The sequence below is a fragment of the Coregonus clupeaformis genome, chromosome 15 (genome assembly GCF_020615455.1).
Source record: "Coregonus clupeaformis isolate EN_2021a chromosome 15, ASM2061545v1, whole genome shotgun sequence".
Classification (NCBI taxonomy): Eukaryota; Metazoa; Chordata; class Actinopteri; order Salmoniformes; family Salmonidae; genus Coregonus; species Coregonus clupeaformis.
The window spans coordinates 9,089,859-9,111,857 of NC_059206.1; the positions used below are offsets into that span (position 1 = coordinate 9,089,859).

The 21,999-nt window shown below is 44.5% G+C and overlaps 1 protein-coding gene across 2 annotated transcripts in view; it reads left to right on the top strand.

Annotated features, from left to right (window-relative positions):
- The window catches only part of LOC121581909 (ras-specific guanine nucleotide-releasing factor RalGPS1), a 295,729-nt gene that overhangs the window by 247,986 nt on the left and 25,744 nt on the right, over window positions 1-21,999 (top strand). For both annotated transcript variants that reach the window (XM_041897302.2, XM_041897304.2), the window contains exon 11: window positions 15,984-16,051. In XM_041897302.2, the coding sequence (XP_041753236.1) occupies window positions 15,984-16,051 (68 nt within the window). The remainder of the gene's footprint in view (window positions 1-15,983; window positions 16,052-21,999) is intronic.

Consider the following 21,999-nt stretch of genomic DNA (forward strand, 5'->3'; position numbering starts at 1 on the left):
TAACACTGTGTTAGTAGCAGGCTTCACCACTGTTTTAACACTGTGTTAGTAGCAGGCTTCACCACTGTTTTAACACTGTTAGTAGCAGGCTTCACCACTGTTTTAACACTGTGTTAGTAGCAGGCTTCACCACTGTTTTAACACTGTGTTAGTAGCAGGCTTCACCACTGTTTTAACACAGTTAGTAGCAGGCTTCACCACTGTTTTGACACTGTGTTAGTAGCAGGCTTCACCACTGTTTTAACACTGTGTTAGTAGCAGGCTTCACCACTGTTTTAACACTGTGTTAGTAGCAGGCTTCACCACTGTTTTAACACTGTGTTAGTAGCAGGCTTCACCACTGTTTTAACACTGTTAGTAGCAGGCTTCACCACTGTTTTAACACTGTGTTAGTAGCAGGCTTCACCACTGTTTTAACACTGTGTTAGTAGCAGGCTTCACCACTGTTTTAACACAGTTAGTAGCAGGCTTCACCACTGTTTTAACACTGTGTTAGTAGCAGGCTTCACCACTGTTTTAACACTATGTTAGTAGCAGGCTTCACCACTGTTTTAACACTGTGTTAGTAGCAGGCTTCACCACTGTTTTAAAACAGTTAGTAGCAGGCTTCACCACTGTTTTAACACAGTTAGTAGCAGGCTTCACCACTGTTTTAACACAGTTAGTGCAGGCTTCACCACTGTTTTAAAACAGTTAGTAGCAGGCATCACCACTGTTTTAACACAGTTAGTAGCAGGCTTCACCACTGTTTTAAAACAGTTAGTAGCAGGCTTCACCACTGTTTTAACACAGTTAGTGCAGGCTTCACCACTGTTTTAAAACAGTTAGTAGCAGGCATCACCACTGTTTTAACACAGTTAGTAGCAGGCTTCACCACTGTTTTAAAACAGTTAGTAGCAGGCTTTGCTGCAGGGAACACATATGGATTCTCTTTTTTTTCTATGTTTTTTTACTCTGGTGCGCCATCAACTCTTTATGTGTAGCAGAGGGGTATTTTTGATCTAAATATTTTGTTTCCCCCAACCTTTTCCATGGTCTCCTGTGTACAGTACACAATACAGATCTTTCTATTGACCTGTTGACCAACTATATGGTTATGACATGATTCTCAGCCTTCATGAGGATATCATTGAAAATCAACATGGATAGAGCCACAGCTATAAGTGATATTATTGAAAACCAACATGGATAAGAACCACAGCTCTAAGGGCAGGCAGCGCCAATAAGACAAACATCAGAGACCCAGCGGTCCATAATTCAGCGTCTGAGCTGAAGGCTCTCTGAGTTGCAGCCTAAAACCTCAGGCCACCCGTACGACGAGCAGTCAATCAGGAAAATAACACTATGTCAGTAGCAGGCTTCACCACTGTTTTAACACTGTTAGTAGCAGGCTTCACCACTGTTTTAACACTGTGTTAGTAGCAGGCTTCACCACTGTTTTAACACTGTGTTAGTAGCAGGCTTCACCACTGTTTTAATACTGTGTTAGTAGCAGGCTTCACCACTGTTTTGACAATATGTTAGTTGCAGGCTTCACCACTGTTTTAACACTGTGTTAGTAGCAGGCTTCACCGCTGTTTTAACACTGTTAGTAGCAGGCTTCACCGCTGTTTTAACACTGTTAGTAGCAGGCTTCACCACTGTTTTAACACTGTGTTAGTAGCAGGCTTCACCACTGTTTTAATACTGTGTTAGTAGCAGGCTTCACCACTGTTTTGACACTATGTTAGTAGCAGGCTTCACCACTGTTTTAACACTGTGTTAGTAGCAGGCTTCACCGCTGTTTTAACACTGTTAGTAGCAGGCTTCACCACTGTTTTAACACTGTTAGTAGCAGGCTTCACCACTGTTTTAACACTGTGTTAGTAGCAGGCTTCACCACTGTTTTAACACTGTGTTAGTAGCAGGCTTCACCACTGTTTTAACACTGTGTTAGTAGCAGGCTTCACCACTGTTTTAACACAGTTAAACACTGTGTTAGTAGCAGGCTTCACCACTGTTTTAACAGTTAGTAGCAGGCTTCACCACTGTTTTAACACTGTGTTAGTAGCAGGCTTCACCACTGTTTTAACACTGTTAGTTGCAGGCTTCACCACTGTTTTAACACTGTGTTAGTAGCAGGCTTCACCACTGTTTTAACACTGTGTTAGTAGCAGGCTTCACCACTGTTTTAACACTGTTAGTTGCAGGCTTCACCACTGTTTTAACACTGTGTTAGTAGCAGGCTTCACCACTGTTTTAACACTGTGTTAGTAGCAGGCTTCACCACTGTTTTAACACTGTGTTAGTAGCAGGCTTCACCACTGTTTTAACACTGTGTTAGTAGCAGGCTTCACCACTGTTTTAACACAGTTAAACACTGTGTTAGTAGCAGGCTTCACCACTGTTTTAACACTGTGTTAGTAGCAGGCTTCACCACTGTTTTAACACTGTGTTAGTAGCAGGCTTCACCACTGTTTTAACACAGTTAAACACTGTGTTAGTAGCAGGCTTCACCACTGTTTTAACACAGTTAGTAGCAGGCTTCACCACTGTTTTAAAACAGTTAGTAGCAGGCTTCACCACTGTTTTAACACTGTGTTAGTAGCAGGCTTCACCACTGTTTTAACACTGTGTTAGTAGCAGGCTTCACCACTGTTTTAACACTGTTATTAGCAGGCTTCACCACTGTTTTAACACTGTGTTAGTAGCGGGCTTCACCACTGTTTTAACACTGTTAGTAACAGGCTTCACCACTGTTTTAACACTGTTAGTAACAGGCTTCACCACTGTTTTAACACTGTGTTAGTAGCAGGCTTCACCACTGTTTTAACACTGTGTTGGTAGCAGGCTTCACCACTGTTTTAACACAGTTAAACACTGTGTTAGTAGCATGCTTCACCACTGTTGTAACACAGTTAGGAGCAGGCTTCACCACTGTTTTAAAACAGTTAGTAGCAGGCTTCACCACTGTTTTAACACTGTTAGTAGCAGGCTTCACCACTGTTTTAACACCGTGTTAGTAGCAGGCTTCACCACTGTTTTAACACAGTTATTAGCAGGCTTCACCACTGTTTTAACAGTGTTAGTAACAGCCTTCACCACTGTTTTAACACCGTGTTAGTAGCAGGCTTCACCACTGTTTTAACACAGTTAGTAGCAGGCTTCACCACTGGTTTAACACTGTGTTAGTAACAGGCTTCACCACTGTTTTAACACCGTGTCAGTAGAAGGATTCACCACTGTTTTAACACAGTTAGTAGCAGGATTCACTACTGTTTTAACACTGTGTTAGTAACAGGCTTCACCACTGTTTTAACACTGTGTTAGTAACAGGCTTCACCGCTGTTTTAAAACTGTGTTAGTAGCAGGCTTCACCACTGTTTTAACACTGTGTTAGTAGCAGGCTTCACCACTGTTTTAACACAGTTAGTAGCAGGCTTAACCACTGTTTTAAAACAGTTAGTAGCAGGCTTCACCACTGTTTTAAAACAGTTAGTAACAGGCTTCACCACTGTTTTAACACTGTGTTAGTAGCAGGCTTCACCACTGTTTTAACACTGTGCTAGTAGCAGGCTTCACCACTGTTTTAACACAGTTAAATACTGTGTTAGTAGCAGGCTTCACCACTGTTTTAACACAGTTAGTAGCAGGCTTCACCACTGTTTTAACACTGTGTTAGTAGCAGGCTTCACCACTGTTTTAACACTGTGTTAGTAGCAGGCTTCACCACTGTTTTAACACTATTAGTAGCAGGCTTCACCACTGTTTTAACACTGTTAGTAGCAGGCTTCACCACTGTTTTAACACTGTTAGTAGCAGGCTTCACCACTGTTTTAACACAGTTATTAGCAGGCTTCACCACTGTTTTAACAGTGTTAGTAACAGCCTTCACCACTGTTTTAACACCGTGTCAGTAGAAGGATTCACCACTGTTTTAACACAGTTAGTAGCAGGATTCACTACTGTTTTAACACTGTGTTAGTAACAGGCTTCACCACTGTTTTAACACTGTGTTAGTAACAGGCTTCACCGCTGTTTTAAAACTGTGTTAGTAGCAGGCTTCACCACTGTTTTAACACTGTGTTAGTAGCAGGCTTCACCACTGTTTTAACACAGTTAGTAGCAGGCTTAACCACTGTTTTAAAACAGTTAGTAGCAGGCTTCACCACTGTTTTAAAACAGTTAGTAACAGGCTTCACCACTGTTTTAACACTGTGTTAGTAGCAGGCTTCACCACTGTTTTAACACTGTGCTAGTAGCAGGCTTCACCACTGTTTTAACACAGTTAAATACTGTGTTAGTAGCAGGCTTCACCACTGTTTTAACACAGTTAGTAGCAGGCTTCACCACTGTTTTAACACTGTGTTAGTAGCAGGCTTCACCACTGTTTTAACACTGTGTTAGTAGCAGGCTTCACCACTGTTAACACTATTAGTAGCAGGCTTCACCACTGTTTTAACACTGTTAGTAGCAGGCTTCACCACTGTTTTAACACTGTTAGTAGCAGGCTTCACCACTGTTTTAAAACAGTTAGTAGCAGGCTTCACCACTGTTTTAACACAGTTAGTAGCAGGCTTCACCACTGTTTTAACACTGTGTTAGTAGCAGGCTTCACCACTGTTTTAACACTGTGTTAGTAGCAGGCTTCACCACTGTTTTAACACTGTTAGTAGCAGGCTTCACCACTGTTTTAACACTGTTAGTAGCAGGCTTCACCACTGTTTTAACACTGTGTTAGTAGTAGGCTTCACCACTGTTTTAAAACAGTTAGTAGCAGGCTTCACCACTGTTTTAACACAGTTAGTTGCAGGCTTCACCACTGTTTTAACACAGTTAGTAGCAGGCTTCACCACTGTTTTAACACAGTTAGTAGCAGGCTTCACCACTGTTTTAAAACAGTTAGTAGCAGGCTTCACCACTGTTTTAACACAGTTAGTAGCAGGCTTCACCACTGTTTTAACACAGTTAGTAGCAGGCTTCACCACTGTTTTAACACAGTTAGTAGCAGGCTTCACCACTGTTTTAACACTGTGGTCGTAGCAGGCTTCACCACTGTTTTAACACAGTTAGTAGCAGGCTTTCCTTATATGAACTGTAACTCACTAACATCTTTGAAATTGTTGCATGTTGCGTTTTATTTTTGTTCAGTATATAATTTTGATATCATGGATGGTCAGTCCTTGCATCCATAGCGCTGTCTATGAACTAAAGTGTTTACAATTCTCCAACCACATCGCTCAGCTTTTTACAAAAACCGTGGCGGGGATTTGGCTTTGTTATTGTTTAAACAGCAGATTGCCCCTTTAATGTATCTTGTTTATATAGCTGTATTTTGCTGCAGGGAACACATATGGATTCTCTTTTTTTCTATGTTTTTTTACTCTGGTGCGCCATCAACTCTTTATGTGTAGCAGAGGGGTATTTTTGATCTAAATATTTTGTTTCCCCCAACCTTTTCCATGGTCTCCTGTGTACAGTACACAATACAGATCTTTCTATTGACCTGTTGACCAACTATATGGTTATGACATGATTCTCAGCCTTCATGAGGATATCATTGAAAATCAACATGGATAGAGCCACGGCTCTAAGGGCAGGCAGCGCCAATAAGACAAACCAACATGGATAAGAACCACAGCTCTAAGGGCAGGCAGCGCCAATCAGACAAACATCAGAGACCCAGCGGTCCATAATTCAGCGTCTGAGCTGAAGGCTCTCTGAGTTGCAGCCTAAAACCTCAGGCCACCCGTACGACGAGCAGTCAATCAGGAAAATAACACTATGTCAGTAGCAGGCTTCACCACTGTTTTAACACTGTTAGTAGCAGGCTTCACCACTGTTTTAACACTGTGTTAGTAGCAGGCTTCACCACTGTTTTAACACCGTGTTAGTAGCAGGCTTCACCACTGTTTTGACACTGTGTTAGTAGCAGGCTTCACCACTGTTTTAACACTGTGTTAGTAGCAGGCTTCACCACTGTTTTAACACTGTGTTAGTAGCAGGCTTCACCACTGTTTTAACACTGTGTTAGTAGCAGGCTTCACCACTGTTTTAACACTGTGTTAGTAGCAGGCTTCACCACTGTTTTAACACTGTGTTAGTAGCAGGCTTCACCACTGTTTTAACACCGTGTCAGTAGCAGGCTTCACCACTGTTTTAACACCGTGTCAGTAGCAGGCTTCACCACTGTTTGAACACTGTGTTAGTAGCAGGCTTCACCACTGTTTTAACACCGTGTTAGTAGCAGGCTTCACCACTGTTTTAACACTGTTAGTAGCAGGCTTCACCACTGTTTTAACACTGTTAGTAGCAGGCTTCACCACTGTTTTAACACTGTGTCAGTAGCAGGCTTCACCACTGTTTTAACACTGTTAGTAGCAGCCTTCACCACTGTTTTAACACTGTGTCAGTAGCAGGCTTCACCACTGTTTTAACACTGTTAGTAGCAGGCTTCACCACTGTTTTAACACTGTTAGTAGCAGGCTTCACCACTGTTTTAACACTGTGTTAGTAGCAGTCTTCACCACTGTTTTAACACCGTGTTAGTAGCAGGCTTCACCACTGTTTTAACACCGTGTTAGTAGCAGGCTTCACCACTGTTTTAACACCGTGTTAGTAGCAGGTTTCACCACTGTTTTAACACTGTGTTAGTTGCAGGCTTCACCACTGTTTTAACACTGTGTTAGTTGCAGGCTTCACCACTGTTTTAACACTGTGTTAGTAGCAGGCTTCACCACTGTTTTAACACTGTGTTAGTAGCAGGCTTCACCACTGTTTTAACACTGTGTCAGAAGCAGGCTTCACCACTGTTTTAACTGTGTCAGTAGCAGGCTTCACCACTGTTTGAACACTATTAGTAACTGGCTTCACCACTGTTTTAACAGTGTTAGTAACTAGCTTCACCACTGTTTTAACAGTGTTAGTAGCAGGCTTCACCACTGTTTTAACACTGTGTTAGTAACAGGCTTCGCCACTGTTTTAACTGTGTGAGTAACAGGCTTCACCACTGTTTTAACACTTAGTTGCAGGCTTCACCACTGTTTTAACACTGTGTTAGTAGCAGGCTTCACCACTGTTTTAACACTGTTAGTAGCAGGCTTCACCATTGTTTTAACACTGTGTTAGTAGCAGGCTTCACCACTGTTTTAACAGTGTTAGTAACAGGCTTCACCACTGTTTTAACAGTGTTAGTAGCAGGCTTCACCACTGTTTTAACACCGTGTTAGTAGCAGGCTTCACCACTGTTTTAAAGGGACATCTATTTCTTTCCTGCCCCCGTAGCTGTTGGAAACCCACACCTGGTTCCCATATCCAACACTGCAGTACAGCTTGTCTACTTTTCTGTTAAATGTGGCCTGGGGAGGTTTCTGTCTCATCAGACCATCTCCTGGTGTGTGGGAGAGATGTTGGTGGAATTGGAACAGTGGATGGAGGGCCTGATAGAACGGGATGGCCACATTCCAAACAATTGAGGGAGGGATGGAGGAGAGAGGTGGGTTTGGGGGGGATGGCAGTTTTGTGGTAACGGTTGTGGTAACCATCCGGACCAGTGGAGGGGGGTTCCCATGTGGTAACCATAGTGATGGCTGTCTGCGATCCTCCAAGGTGAAGTGACCCTGACTCAGTCTGAAAGTCCCTTAGCGACCAGAGCGAGAAAGGGAGAGCAAGAGGAGAGAGCCCTTGATCTTCATCCAAACGCCTACATCATGAGCTCTGCGTCTGCTGCTTTCACCTCCCTCCCTCCCCTCCCTCTCTCCATCCGTCTGCTGCTTTCCTCTGCACTGACCAACCTGGACGCTCCCTCTCCCTCCCTCCCTCTCTCCATCCCTCCCTCCCTCTCTCCATCCCTCCCCTCCCTCTCTCCGTCCGTCTGCTGCTTTCCTCTGCACTGACCAACCTGGACGCTCCCTCTCCCTCCCTCCCTCTCTCCATCCCTCCCTCTCTCCATCCCTCCCTCCCTCTCTCCATCCCTCCCTCCCTCTCTCCATCCCTCCCTCCCTCTCTCCATCCCTCCCTCCCTCCCTCTCTCCCTCCCTCCCTCCCTCCCTCCCTCTCTCCATCCCTCCCTCCCTCCCTCTCTCCATCCCTCCCTCCCTCCCTCTCTCCATCCCTCCCTCCCTCCCTCTCTCCATCCCTCCCTCCCCTCTCTCCATCCCTCCATCCCTCCCTCCATCCCTCCCTCCCCCTCTCCATCCCTCCCTCCCTCTCTCCATCCCTCCCTCCCTCTCTCCCTCCCTCCCTCCCTCTCTCCATCCCTCCCTCCCTCTCTCCCTCCCTCCCTCTCTCCCTCCCTCCCTCTCTCCCTCCCTCCCTCTCTCCATCCCTCCCTCCCCTCTCTCCCTCTCTCCATCCCTCCCTCCCTCTCTCCATCCCTCCCTCTCTCCCTCCCTCCCTCTCTCCCTCCCTCTCTCCATCCCTCCCTCCCTCTCTCCATCCCTCCCTCCCTCTCTCCCTCTCTCCATCCCTCCCTCCCTCTCTCCATCCCTCCCTCCCTCTCTCCATCCCGCCCTCCCTCTCTCCCTCTCTCCATCCCTCCCTCCCTCTCTCCCTCTCTCCCTCTCTCCCTCCCTCCCTCTCTCCCTCCCTCCCTCTCTCCATCCCTCCCTCTCTCCATCCCTCCCTCCCTCTCTCCATCCCTCCCTCCCTCTCTCCATCCCTCCCTCCCTCTGCCTGTTGTTCTTTTAATGTACTGTAACTTTCCATCCTGTGTAAGAGGGAGAAGAAAAAAAAGACCGATGAAATGTCTGGAGGAGTACAGTTGTCTGGTTCAGACTGTAACCAGGGCAAGTTATGACCAGAGTAGAGAAGTACAGTTGTCTGGTTCAGACTGTAGTCAGGCAGGTTATGACCAGAGTAGAGAAGTACAGTTGTCTGGTTCAGACTGTAGTCAGGGCAGGTTATGACCAGAGGAGAGGAGTACAGTTGTCTGGTTCAGACTGTAACCAGGGCAAGTTATGACCAGAGTAGAGAAGTACAGTTGTCTGGTTCAGACTGTAGTCAGGCAGGTTATGACCAGAGTAGAGAAGTACAGTTGTCTGGTTCAGACTGTAACCATGGCAGGTTATGACCAGAGTAGAGAAGTACAGTTGTCTGGTTCAGACTGTAACCAGGGCAGGTTATGACCAGAGGAGAGGAGTACAGTTGTCTGGTTCAGACTGTAACCAGGGCAAGTTATGACCAGAGTAGAGAAGTACAGTTGTCTGGTTCAGACTGTAGTCAGGGCAGGTTATGACCAGAGTAGAGAAGTACAGTTGTCTGGTTCAGACTGTAACCATGGCAGGTTATGACCAGAGTAGAGAAGTACAGTTGTCTGGTTCAGACTGTAACCAGGGCAAGTTATGACCAGAGGAGAGAAGTACAGTTGTCTGGTTCAGACTGTAACCAGGGCAAGTTATGACCAGAGTAGAGAAGTACAGTGGTCTGGTTCAGACTGTAACCATGGCAGGTTATGACCAGAGTAGAGAAGTACAGTTGTCTGGTTCAGACTGTAACCAGGGCAAGTTATGACCAGAGGAGAGAAGTACAGTTGTCTGGTTCAGACTGTAACCAAGGCAGGTTATGACCAGAGGAGAGTAGAGGGTTACAGTGGAAACTACTCGTATACCAGCGCTGCTGTGGCTGTCCACAGCTGTCAGTTTCTGCCTCTCTCCACCAGTCATGTATGATCCATCACCATTTAGCATACTGCTGATGTGCCGTCAACTGTGGCTGGGCTTCCCATTGTATTCAAACTGCTTAGGCATGTTGAAGCTACCAGAACATTCACTCCTGGCCCAGTAGCACTTATCTGGACTTCACAGAACTGTGAAATTGAACAGAAAAGTTGCAATGTATTTTCAACAAACCGGTATGATATCGATATCAAATCAAAAGATGCTGTAATCAACTGATATATCGATATACAGTAGATTTTCCATGTCAGTGCCCATCTCCTAAAATCAATCAATCAAGTTTCTCTGAAGTAAGAACTTGACATTGTAACAGTATTTAGCATTTCTCTCACAGTGGCAATGTTTTACAAAGTTGTCTTTGAATCATTCCATATCAATTCAAACAAGCAAATGTATAAAATAATAATTTCAAAAATACCTTATTTACATGAGTATTCAGACCCTTTGCTATTACATTTACATTTACGTCATTTAGCAGACGCTCTTATCCAGAGTGACTTACAAATTGGTGCATTCAACTTATGATAGCCGGTGGGACAAACACTTTTTATGGGGGGGGGGGGGGTAGAAGGATTACTTTTAGACTCAAAATTGAGCTCAGGTGCATCCCGTTTCCATTGAACATCCTTGATGTTTCTACAACTTGATTGGAGTCCACCTGTGGTAAATTCTGTTGATTGGACATGATTTGGAAAGGCACACACCTGTCTATATAAGGTCCCACAGTTGACCAGTGCATGTCAGAGCAAAAACCAAGCCATGAGGTCGAAGGAATTGTCCGTAGAGCTCCGAGACAGGATTGTGTCAAGGCACAGATCTGGGGAAAGGTACCAACAAATGTCTGCAGCATTGAAGGTCCCCAAGAACACAGTGGCCTCCATCATTCTTAAAAGGAAGAAGTTTGGAACCACCAAGACTCTTCCTAGAGCTGGCCACCCGGCCAAATTTAGCAATCGGGGAAGAAGGGCCTTGGTCAGAGAGGTGACCAAGAACCCAATGGTCACTCTGACAGAGCTCCAGAGTTCCTCTGTGGAGATGGGAGATCCTTCCAGAAGGAGAACCATCTCTTCAGCACTCCCCCAATCAGGCCTTTATGGTATAGTGGCCAGACGGAAGCCATTCCTCAGTAAAAGGCACATGACAGCCCGCTTGGAGTTTGCCAAAAACCACCGAAAGGACTCTGACCATGAGAAACAAGATTCTCTGGTCTGATCAAACCAAGATTGAACTCTTTGGCCTGAATGCCAAGCGTCACGTCTGGAGGAAACCTGGCACCATCCCTACGGTGAAGCATGGTGGTGGCAGCATCATGCTGTGGGGATGTTTTTCAGCTGCAGGGACTGGGAGACTAGTCAGGATCGAGGGAAAGATGAACGGAGCAAAGTACAAAGAGATCCTTGATGAAAACCTGCTCCAGAGTGCTCAGGACCTCAGACTGGGGCGAAGGTTCACCTTTCAACAGGACAACAACCCTAAGCACACAGCCAAGACAATGCAGGAGTGGCTTCGGGACAAGTCTCTGAATGTCCTTGAGTGGCCCAGCCAGAGCCTGGACTTGAACCCGATCGAACATCTCTTGAGAGACCTGAAAATAGTTGTGCAAATAGTGGTGCAGTGACGCTCTCCATCCAACCTGACAGAGCTTGAGAGGATCTGCAGAGAAGAATGGGAGAAACTCCCCAAATACAGGTGTTCCAAGCTTATAGTGTCATACCCAAGAAGACTCAAGGCTGTAATCGCTGCCAAAGTACTGAGTAAAGGGTCTGAATATTTATGTAAATGTCATTATTTATTTTTTAAAAATGTACATTTGCAAACATTTCTAAAAACCTGTTTTTGCTTTGTCATCATGGGGTATTGTGTGTAGATTGATGAGGGGGAAAACGATTTAATCCATTTTAGAATAAGACTGTAACGTAACAAAATGTGGAAAAAGTCAAGCGGTCTGAATACTTTCCGAATGCACTGTACGTCACAACTTTGAGCATTAACTATAATACTTCAACTTTTTACGAAGGAAAATTCCTTTGATCCATTCGTCATGACCCACTTTAAAAAACAACCTAATTGAAATTATTTGATTTCCCAGAAGAGCTGTGTCCTACGGTAATACTCACACACACATTGAATTACATTGCTGTGTGTGTGAATACGTACTTTCGGCAAATCACATCCAGTGAGTAATGAGTTCTTCAGGCAGCCCAAAATACTTTTTGAAAATAGTTGACAATACAGGAGTTAGTCTTTGTCTGTTAGTTAGTCTCTCAGTTAGTGTTTGTCAGTTAGTTAGTGTTTGTCTGTCAGTTAGTCTGTCTGTTGTCAGCATGCTTTGTTTGGGTTTTATTTGATTTAATATATACACATGTATTTGCCGTCAGAAATGTACTGTTTACTCCGGGAGAAGCTGCATTGATAGTTTTGATATTTGTGTGATTTAAAGCGGCAATCAGCAGTTGAAACGATAACAAAGCGCCTCCCCGCCCCTTTTCAGGTAAAAAGTTGAGGGATGGGGCTGGAGATATGTAACCACTCTCAAATTCATGGACAGAGGTATGGATGCAAGGACTGACCGTCCATGCTATCAACATTATAGTTTTAACCATGTTTTGAGGATATTTATTTTTTGTTTACATTTTTCTTTATAACAAGCTTACATTTTGGCTTCTGATGGGGTATGATAGTTGAACTAAGCTCATAATTTATATTCTTCAAGAACCAATGGGTACATACTGTATAATTAATTTATAAGCCCGTAAATCTGTGTAGCAACTGCAGATTGCCCCTTTAAGAGCTGCTTCTTCCTCACTCACTCACTAATTGAAGCCATCCTCATTTGGAGCTGTGTGTTACTGTAGTTGTTCACTGAAATGTCCCTAACCAGGAATTAATCTGCACTAACAGTGATTTATCTGTATTTCGGGACCTATCAATGTTCACATTTTCCATCAACACCATTGCAGGTTGGCAGAACCCCATCTCAAAGAATGCATTTGATCCAATATAATGAAGACAGGAATGTTAATGTAGTGGAGTTGTAAACGTCAGATATGGAAAGCTCTGAATTTAGGTTATTTATACCCACGATTTATACCCACGATAAAAACGCACTGTCCATCTGGATATCTTCTGTCCAACACAGATCTGAGTTGTGACCCTCAGGCCTTCCTCTCAAAGTGTTTATGTGTTGTTTGCCATACGATCTTCATTGATTTCCCTTGACATAAATGTGCTTTTAGTTCTACCATTTACCCCCGTGAGGGAGCATTTAGCTCTACCATTTACCCCCGTGAGGGAGCATTTAGCTCTACCATTTACCCCCGTGAGGGAGCGTTTAGCTCTACCATTTACCCCCGTGAGGGAGCGTTTAGCTCTACCATTTACCCCCGTGAGGGAGGGTTTAGCTCTACCATTTACCCCTTGTGAGGGAGCATTTAGCTCTACCATTTACCCCCGTGAGGGAGCGTTTAGCTCTACCATTTACCCCCGTGAGGGAGCGTTTAGCTCTACCATTTACCCTTGTGAGGGAGCATTTAGCTCTACCATTTACCCCTGTGAGGGAGTGTTTAGCTCTACCATTTACCCCCGTGAGGGAGCGTTTAGCTCTACCATTTACCCCCGTGAGGGAGCGTTTAGCTCTACCATTTACCCCCGTGAGGGAGCGTTTAGCTCTACCATTTACCCCTGTGAGGGAGCGTTTAGCTCTACCATTTACCCCCGTGAGGGAGCGTTTAGCTCTACCATTTACCCCTGTGAGGGAGCGTTTAGCTCTACCATTTACCCCCGTGAGGGAGCGTTTAGCTCTACCATTTACCCCCGTGAGGGAGCGTTTAGCTCTACCATTTACCCCTGTGAGGGAGTGTTTAGCTCCAGCTGTGAGGGAGAGTAATGTATCTTGAACCACAGGGGAACATTTTGTACATCGCTCAAAGGGGACTCGAAAGCAGCAATGATACGCCATTCCCCTCTAGCTTTGTTATGCTGTTGTCACCTGGGATTTAACCCTAACATGGCCTAATGTATCGTATGGCAACCCTGTTCCTGGAGAGCTACCCTCATGTAGGTTTTCACTCCAACCCCAGGGTTTACTAACCTGATTCATCTTATCAACCTGCTAATTATTAGAATCAGGTGCGCTAGATTAGGGTTGGAGTGAAAACCTACAGGACGGTAGCTCTCCAGGAACAGGGTTGGAGCAAAAACCTACAGGACGGAAGCTCTCCAGGAACAGGGTTGGAGCAAAACCCTACAGACTGGCTAGGCCACTCCAGGACCTTAATGTGCTTCTTCTTGAGCCACTCCTTTTTTGCCTTGGCCGTGTGTTTTGGGTCATTGTCATGCTGGAATACCCATCCACGACCCATTTTCAATGCCCTGGCTGAGGGAAGGAGGTTCTCAACCAAGATTTGACGGTACATGGCCCCGTCCATCGTCCCTTTGATGCGGTGAAGTTGTCCTGTCCCCTTAGCAGAAAAACACCCCCAAAGCATAATGTTTCCACCTCCATGTTTGACGGTGGGGATGGTGTTCTTGGGGTCATAGGCAGCATTCCTCCTCCTCCAAACACGGCGAGTTGAGTTGATGCCAAAGAGCTCGATTTTGGTCTCATCTGACCACAACACTTTCACCCAGTTCTCCTCTGAATCATTCAGATGTTCATTGGCAAACTTCAGACGGGCCTATATATGTGCTTTCTTGAGCAGGGGGACCTTGCGGGCGCTGCAGGATTTTAGGCCTTCACGGCGTAGTGTGTTACCAATTGTTTTCTTGGTGACTATGGTCCCAGCTGCCTTGAGATCATTGACAAGATCCTCCTGTGTAGTTCTGGGCTGATTCCTCACCGTTCTCATGATCATTGCAACTCCACGAGGTGAGATCTTGCATGGAGCCCCAGGCCGAGGGAGATTGACAGGTCTTTTGTGTTTCTTCCATTTGCGAGTAATCGCACCAACTGTTGTCACCTTCTCACCAAGCTGCTTGGCGATGGTCTTGTAGCCCATTCCAGCCTTGTGTAGGTCTATAATCTTGTCCCTGACATCCTTGGAGAGCTCTTTGGTCTTGGCCATGGTGGAGAGTTTGGAATCTGATTGATTGATTGCTTCTGTGGACAGGTGTCTTTTATACAGGTAACAAGCTGAGATTAGGAGCACTCCCTTTAAGAGTGTGCTCCTAATCTCAGCTCTTTACCTGTATAAAAGACACCTGGGAGCCAGAAATCTTTCTGATTGAGAGGGGGTCAAATACTTATTTCCCTCATTAAAATGCAAATCAATTTATAAAAATTTTTACATGCATTTTTCTAGATTTTTTGTTGTTATTCTGTCTCTCACTGTTCAAATAAACCTACCATTACTATTATAGACTGATCATTTCTTTGTCAGTGGGCAAACGTACAAAATCAGCAGGGGATCAAATACTTTTTTCCCTCACTGTAGATAAAGAGAACTAAACTGGTCATTGTCTCCTAGGATCCATGTATGAATCACTTTTTGTGTATTTCAAATGTTGCTGTAAATATGACCACATTTGTATTTACTTCAAAATTCTAAAAACGAAATGATACTACAATCAAATGATGGTAAATCAGCTTTTTAGGACTAATGTGGATTGTACTTTGGGGAAAAGCTACACATTAAAGGAAACCTATTTTTGTTTTACAGGATATGGAAATTAACTATAATTTTGCTAAAATAAGTATTTTTTAAATTTATATGTCTCATGATGTTTTGATAAGAATTAAGTTTATATTCTTCTATGATTGTTGCTTGTTCCAATAGTTTATTCTTGGGTAATCCAATATGTTGGTAGTATGAAGGTTAAGTGTGTAGTGTATAATCAATTTCCAGATGTGATAGGATATACTTTTTTTTTTTGTTGAGGTCATTTGATCAAAACATTTAATTGAAGCATCATACAGATTATATTATTTGATTGTAACAGTGAAGAATCAAATAGCGCCCCCCTGAGCTGTTGGCATGCCGCTACAGGCTTCACATGTGGCAAAGAAAGTTTTCTTCTGACAGAGACCCTACTTGTTTTTGAGCTCCAAACATTTCATTTGTTTTCAGATTTGTATAATAGAATCAAACACAAGCTTTGACTTTTAACATCCATTTCCCCCTGGCAAGGATTTCTGTCACACATATTAAATCAACACTCCTACTTTAAAGTGAGCCACTGATATCCAGTGCTATGGGCATAAGGACATAGACATAGGGATCATTCAAAAGCTATGATATCACAAGGTATGGTGAGTGGCTCAAGCAGTGATTTTGAGGTAAATTAATTGTGAGTCTCCGGTTGCTGACCAGATGGTTGTTGTTGTCGTTGCAGGCTTTCTCTGAAGATCGAACCTATGCACGGCTCCCCACGCATGGCCTCATCCAAGGAAGACCTAGCAGGTAAGACCCGTGTGTGTGTGTGTGGCGTGTTTGTGCGCATGTTTATCTATGTTTGTGTGTCCTCCGTTTGAATACTATTGTATCTCCTTGGGTTTAGAGGCTTGTACGCACATCCCTTTCCTTCTGGCCAACCGTTCACATCCCTTTCCTTCTGGCCAACCGTTCACATCCCTTTCCTTCTGGCCAACCTTTCACATCCCTTTCCTTCTGGCCAACCTTTCACATCCCTTTCCTTCTGGCCAACCTTTCACATCACTTTCCTTCTGGCCAACCTTTCACATCACTTTCCTTCTGGCCAACCTTTCACATCTCTTTCACATTCCTTTCCTTCTGGCCAACCTTTCGGGAAGAATAAAGCCTTGAAAAGAAAGAAAACAAAGAACTGCAAGGTTAAGCACCGAGCAAACTCAATAGAATAGAGTTTCATTAACTTTCCCCATCCCATCTCAATACATGTGGGGTTGGCTGTGCCCTGCGGATGACCCTCAAACTGTGAGTTTGGGGGGCGGGGGGGGAGGGAGATACCCTGTCCCAGCACGCAACGGGGCTTCCAGCTCGTCCCCTACCTGAGTGTCTACGCCGTGGCAGAATGAGGTCACTGGCTACCAACACCGGTAGACCTCTCAGGGTTGAGTTATTGCGGGGGCCCTGAGGGGCCGGCGAGGGACAGCCCTGGTTGAGTCATTCCGTTTGGATTGGAGGGAGAGGGGAAACGAGCGCAGCGCAGCGCTGGCCTGGCCTGGCCGCTCCAGAGTGGGCTGAAACAACACAGGCAGGCCAGAGCCTCCGACGGTTCTCACCATTTCCCCCCGCGCCGACCCAGTCAGAGATGTCAGTCCTCCTCTCTTTCTCTTTACTTTGCTCTCTCTCTCTTTCTTGTACCACCTGTCTCTCTCTTTCACTTGCCTTCTATCTCCGCCCCTCCTCTCTGAGGTCATCTATAGAGTCATGGTGTTACAACAATTAGCCCTCGTGCTATCTGAGTAAATCCATGTCAAGGGCAGCAAACGAAAACAAGCAGTGATTTGAAATGCTCCATGTGGACAGACGTTACAGGGAATGGGTTCCTTTCCTTGATTTCTTGACATTCCTTTACTTTCCTCTGTCTGTTGACCAGGAGAGTGTTAAGGGTGATGTAATGGGGTTGGAATGGCTCCAGAGGGATGTGGGTTGGGGGGGAATAGAGAGCGCACAGAATGGTGAAAAAAATAAAGGTTGGAGGGGGAGAGTGTGTGTGAGATGACTCCTCATTCACAGTGATTGCGTATCGGCTAAACAATGTCAACCTTAAATCACTTGACGGCTACCTTCCGTTATGAAGGCACTGTGTTTAACCACCGTGTGTGTGTGTGTGTACAGTGCAGTGAAAAATGATTTGCTCCCTTTCAGATGTTCTCTATTTTTGCCTATTTTGGAAACTGAATGTTATCAGAGCTTCAACCAAACCCTAATATTATATACATGGAACCTGAGCGACAAATAACACAACATTTTGATACTTTTTCATTTATTTAATAAACAAAGTTATGCAATACCCAATGCCCCTGTGTGTGAAAAAGTAATTGCCCCCTTACAGTCAATAACTGGTTGTTTCACCTTTAGCTGCAATGACTCCAACCAAATGCTTCCTGTAGTTGTTGATCAGTCTCTCACGTCGCTGTGGAGGAATTTTGGCCCACTCTTCCATGCAGAACTGCTTTAACTCAGTGACGTGTGGGTTTTCAAGCATGAACTGCTAGTTTCATGTCCTGCCACAACATCTCAATCGGGTTTAGGTCTGGACTTTGACTAGGCCATTCCAGAACTTTTAAATGTGTTTATTTTCAGCCATTCTGATGTAGACTAGGACCTATTTAACCGGTCTAGAGTTTTTTCGGCACCCTTGGTGAACCTAACTCCGAGATAATACATATCACATGTGGCATTCCACAAGGTTCGATTTTGGGTCCTGTACTATTCAATTTATATATGTTACCACTTGGCAGCGTTATCAGAAAGCACAGTGTTAATTTTCACTGCTACGCAGACGATACACACCTTTACATTTCTGTGTAAGCAGAGGATTTTAGCTCCACAGATAAATTATTTGACTCTATAAGTGATTTAAATACTTGGATGGCTCACAACTTCCTCCAGCTAAATCAAGACGAGACCGAGGTACTTACTGTTGGAGCCAAAGAACAGAGAGAGAATCTGGCCTCACATTTTAATTTACGGGCAATAAAGATAAAACACAAGGTTAAAAAAACCCAGGTGTTATTTTAGATTCTGAACTCAATTTTCGAATCACACATCAGGAATGAGACCAAAGAAGCTTTTTACCACCTGAGGAACATTGCCAAGGTGCGGATGTCGCGCGCTGATATATAATTAATTAATTTTAAGATTATTCTATTCGTTTTTAAATCAATCCACGATTGTGCACCCCAATACATGTCAGACATGCTTTTAAGTTATGTACCCAGTAGGTCCCTAGGTCCTCTGGCACTGGCCTTTTAACTATCCCAAAGCCTAGGACCAAGAGGCATGGGGAGGCAGCCTTTAGTTATTATGCCCCCAGCCTCTGGAATAGCCTGCCAGAGAACCTGAGGGGGGCCAAAACTGTGGACGTTTTTAAAAGAGATCTTAAAACACACCTTTTTAGCTTTGCTTTTTACTTAGGGTGCTTTTTAGTCGTTCAGTATTTGTTATTCTTATGTATGTTGTGTAGTAAATATTTCAGTTTTTATTTTCATTGTTTTAATTTGTTTTCTTCCTGTGAAGCACATTGTGTTGCATTCAATGTCTGAAATGTGCTGTATAAATAAAGCTTGATTTGATTGTGATTTGATTCGTTCTGGATCATTGTCTTGCTTGCACTTCAGCTCACGGATGGATGGCCTGACATTCTCCTTTAGGTTTCTCTGATACAGAGCAGAATTCATTATTGTGAGAGACTGATCAACAACTGCAGGAAGCAGCTACAAATGGCACAACCAGTTATTGAGTGTAAGGGGGCAATCACTTTTTCACACAGGGGCATTGGGTGTTGCATAACTTTGTTAATTAAATAAATGAAAAAAGTATCAACATTTTGTGTTATTTGTTCACTCAGGTTCCCTTTATCTAATATTCAGTGTCAGAAATATAAAAAAATAGAGAATCTGAAAGGGTGCAAATACTTTTTCACGACAGTGTAGGTGTGTGTAGACAAGCTATATTTAAACAGGTGAGTCTATAAGGACTGCATTCTGTCCTGGGATAATGGGCCCTTGCCAGCCTGCCAGTCTTCCCAAAGACAAAAAGATGGCTAAAGGAATGGGGACAATGGATTATGGGTAGGGATAGGTATGGGGCAGCAAGCATTTAATACAAACAAAGGTAAAGGGAATGTTTAAGTCAATGTCTAAAGTGTTTTATGTGGGACCTTTTTACTATTAGATTATACTATTAGATGTATTATTCCATTGATATCCATTGATATTATTCCATTGATATCCATTGATATTATTCCATTGATATCCATTGATATTATTCCATTGATATCCATTGATGTTATTCCATTGATATCCATTGATATTATTCCATTGATATCCATTGATATCATTCCATTGATATCCATTGATATTATTCCATTGATATCCATTGATATTATTCCATTGATATGGAAGCACACTGAGGCTGTACACGTGACGTAGAAATAGTAGTGTGTTAATCCACAGTCGGTTAATTCCAGAGAACATCAGTTTTATTTGAGTTTTAGTATTACGTTTTTATTTGCGTTCACTGTCACACAATGTACCGGACGGGACAGCCAGTGGTGAGACATTCCTTCTGCGCTCGTTAACCAAAGCCGCTAAATGCAGTCTAATAGCATCATCGCCATCACTCAGCGACCAGACCCCAGGAATGTAACAAAAGCTATCTTTTTCCATGTCCCACTGTTCTAATCTCAGCGGCCAGGGACCTAGTTATGGGATGTATTTATCAGGGTTGCCACGGTAACATGTAACTTCTGTTTCTCCCCCCCCATGTTTTTCTAACACATTTTATTTTCATTACAAGGCCAGAAGGAAATGTGCAGGATATTCAGGTTTATAGCTTGATTACCACGTCGACACAGACAAGTAGGAGCAAACCAATGCTGTTGTTTCTGGACAGGACTGTAAGACTGGTAGCACACTGAACTCGAGCCTATTCATTTGCTTAGGGAGCTAACGCAAACCTTCAGGTTTCGGGCAAGGTTACTCATTATCACACAAGCATGGTTCACTGAACAGACTCTGTAACATGAGTGAAAAGAAACACTGTGCCACAAAAACAAATATTAATGTTACCATTTTACATTTACATTTTAGTCATTTAGCAGACGCTCTTATCCAGAGCGACTTACATTATCTTTTTATTTTTCATACTGGCCCCCCGTGGGAATCGAACCCACAACCCTGGCGTTGCAAACGCCATGCTCTACATCCCTGCCGGCCATTCCCTCCCCTACCCTGGACGACTCTGGGCCAATTGTGCGCCGCCCCATGGGTCTCCCGGTCATGGCCGGCTACGACAGAGCCTGCTATTGCAAAAAAGCCGGACATATGTACAGTATGTTATTAAGCAAGCAAAGCGCAAGAATACTTTTGTTACCCAGGCCCTTTCCTTATTGTTGTCACCTTTTATACATTTTACTGGAATTGTTTTGTGATGTCGACATTCAAAAAGGTGAAATTAATTAATTGCCAAAAGTACTGGAAACACACCTGACAGACAATGTGAAAAGATATAATCACAGATCAAGTGGCCGGGCCCCATCGAGGAAGGGTTAGGGTTTCCCATCGAGGAAGGGAAAGGGTTTCCCATCGAGGAAGGGTTAAGATTTCCAATCGAGGAAGGATTAGGGTTTCTAATTGAAGAAGGGTTATGGTTTCCCATCAAGGAAAGGTTAGGGTTTCCCATCGAAGAAGGGTTAGGGTTTCCCTTTGTGGAAGGGTTAGGGTTTGCCATCGAGTGAAGGGTTAGGGTTTCCCTTTGTGGAAGGGTTAGGGTTTGCCATCGAGTGAAGGTTTCCCATTGAGGAAGGGTTTCCCATCGAGGAAGGGTTTCCCATCGAGGAAGGGTTATGGTTAGGGTATCCGTTCGTGGAAGGGTTAGGGTTTTCCATTTTGGAAGGGTTAGCGTTTCCCAACGAGGAAGGGTTAGGGTTAGGGTTTCCCATTGAGGAAGATTAAGGGTTTCCCATCGAGGAACGGTTACAGGTTCCCATCGAGGAAGGGTTACGGGTTCCCATCGAGGAAGGGTTACGGGTTCCCATCGAGGAAGGGTTACGGGTTCCCATCGAGGAAAGGTTACGGGTTTCCATCGAGGAAGGGTTACGGGTTCCCATCGAGGAAGGGTTACGGGTTAGGGCGTCCCATCGAAGAAGGATTATGGTTATGGGTTCCCATCGAGGAAGGGTTATGGGTTCCCATCGAGGAAAGGTTATGGGTTCCCATCGAGGAAAGGTTACGGGTTCCCATCGAGGAAAGGTTACGGGTTCCCATCGAGGAAGGGTTACGGGTTCCCATCGAGGAAGGGTTACGGGTTAGGGCGTCCCATCGAAAAAGGATTACGGTTATGGGTTCCCATCGAGGAAGGGTTACGGGTTCCCATCGAGGAAGGGTTATGGGTTCCCATCGAGGAAGGGTTACGGTTACGGGTTCCCATCGAGGAAGGGTTACGGGTTCCCATCGAGGAAGGGTTACGGGTTCCCATCGAGGAAAGGTTACGGGGTCCCATCGAGGAAGGGTTACGGGTAAGGGTGTCCCATCGAGGAAGGGTTAGGGTGTCCCATCGAGGAAGGGTTAGGGTTTTTCCCAATGAGGAAGATTTAGGGTTTCCCATCGAGGATGGGTTATGGTTTCCCATAGAGGAAGGTTTAGGGTTTCCCGTCGAGGAAGCGTTTCCCATTGAGGAAGGGTTACGGGTTAGGGTGTCCC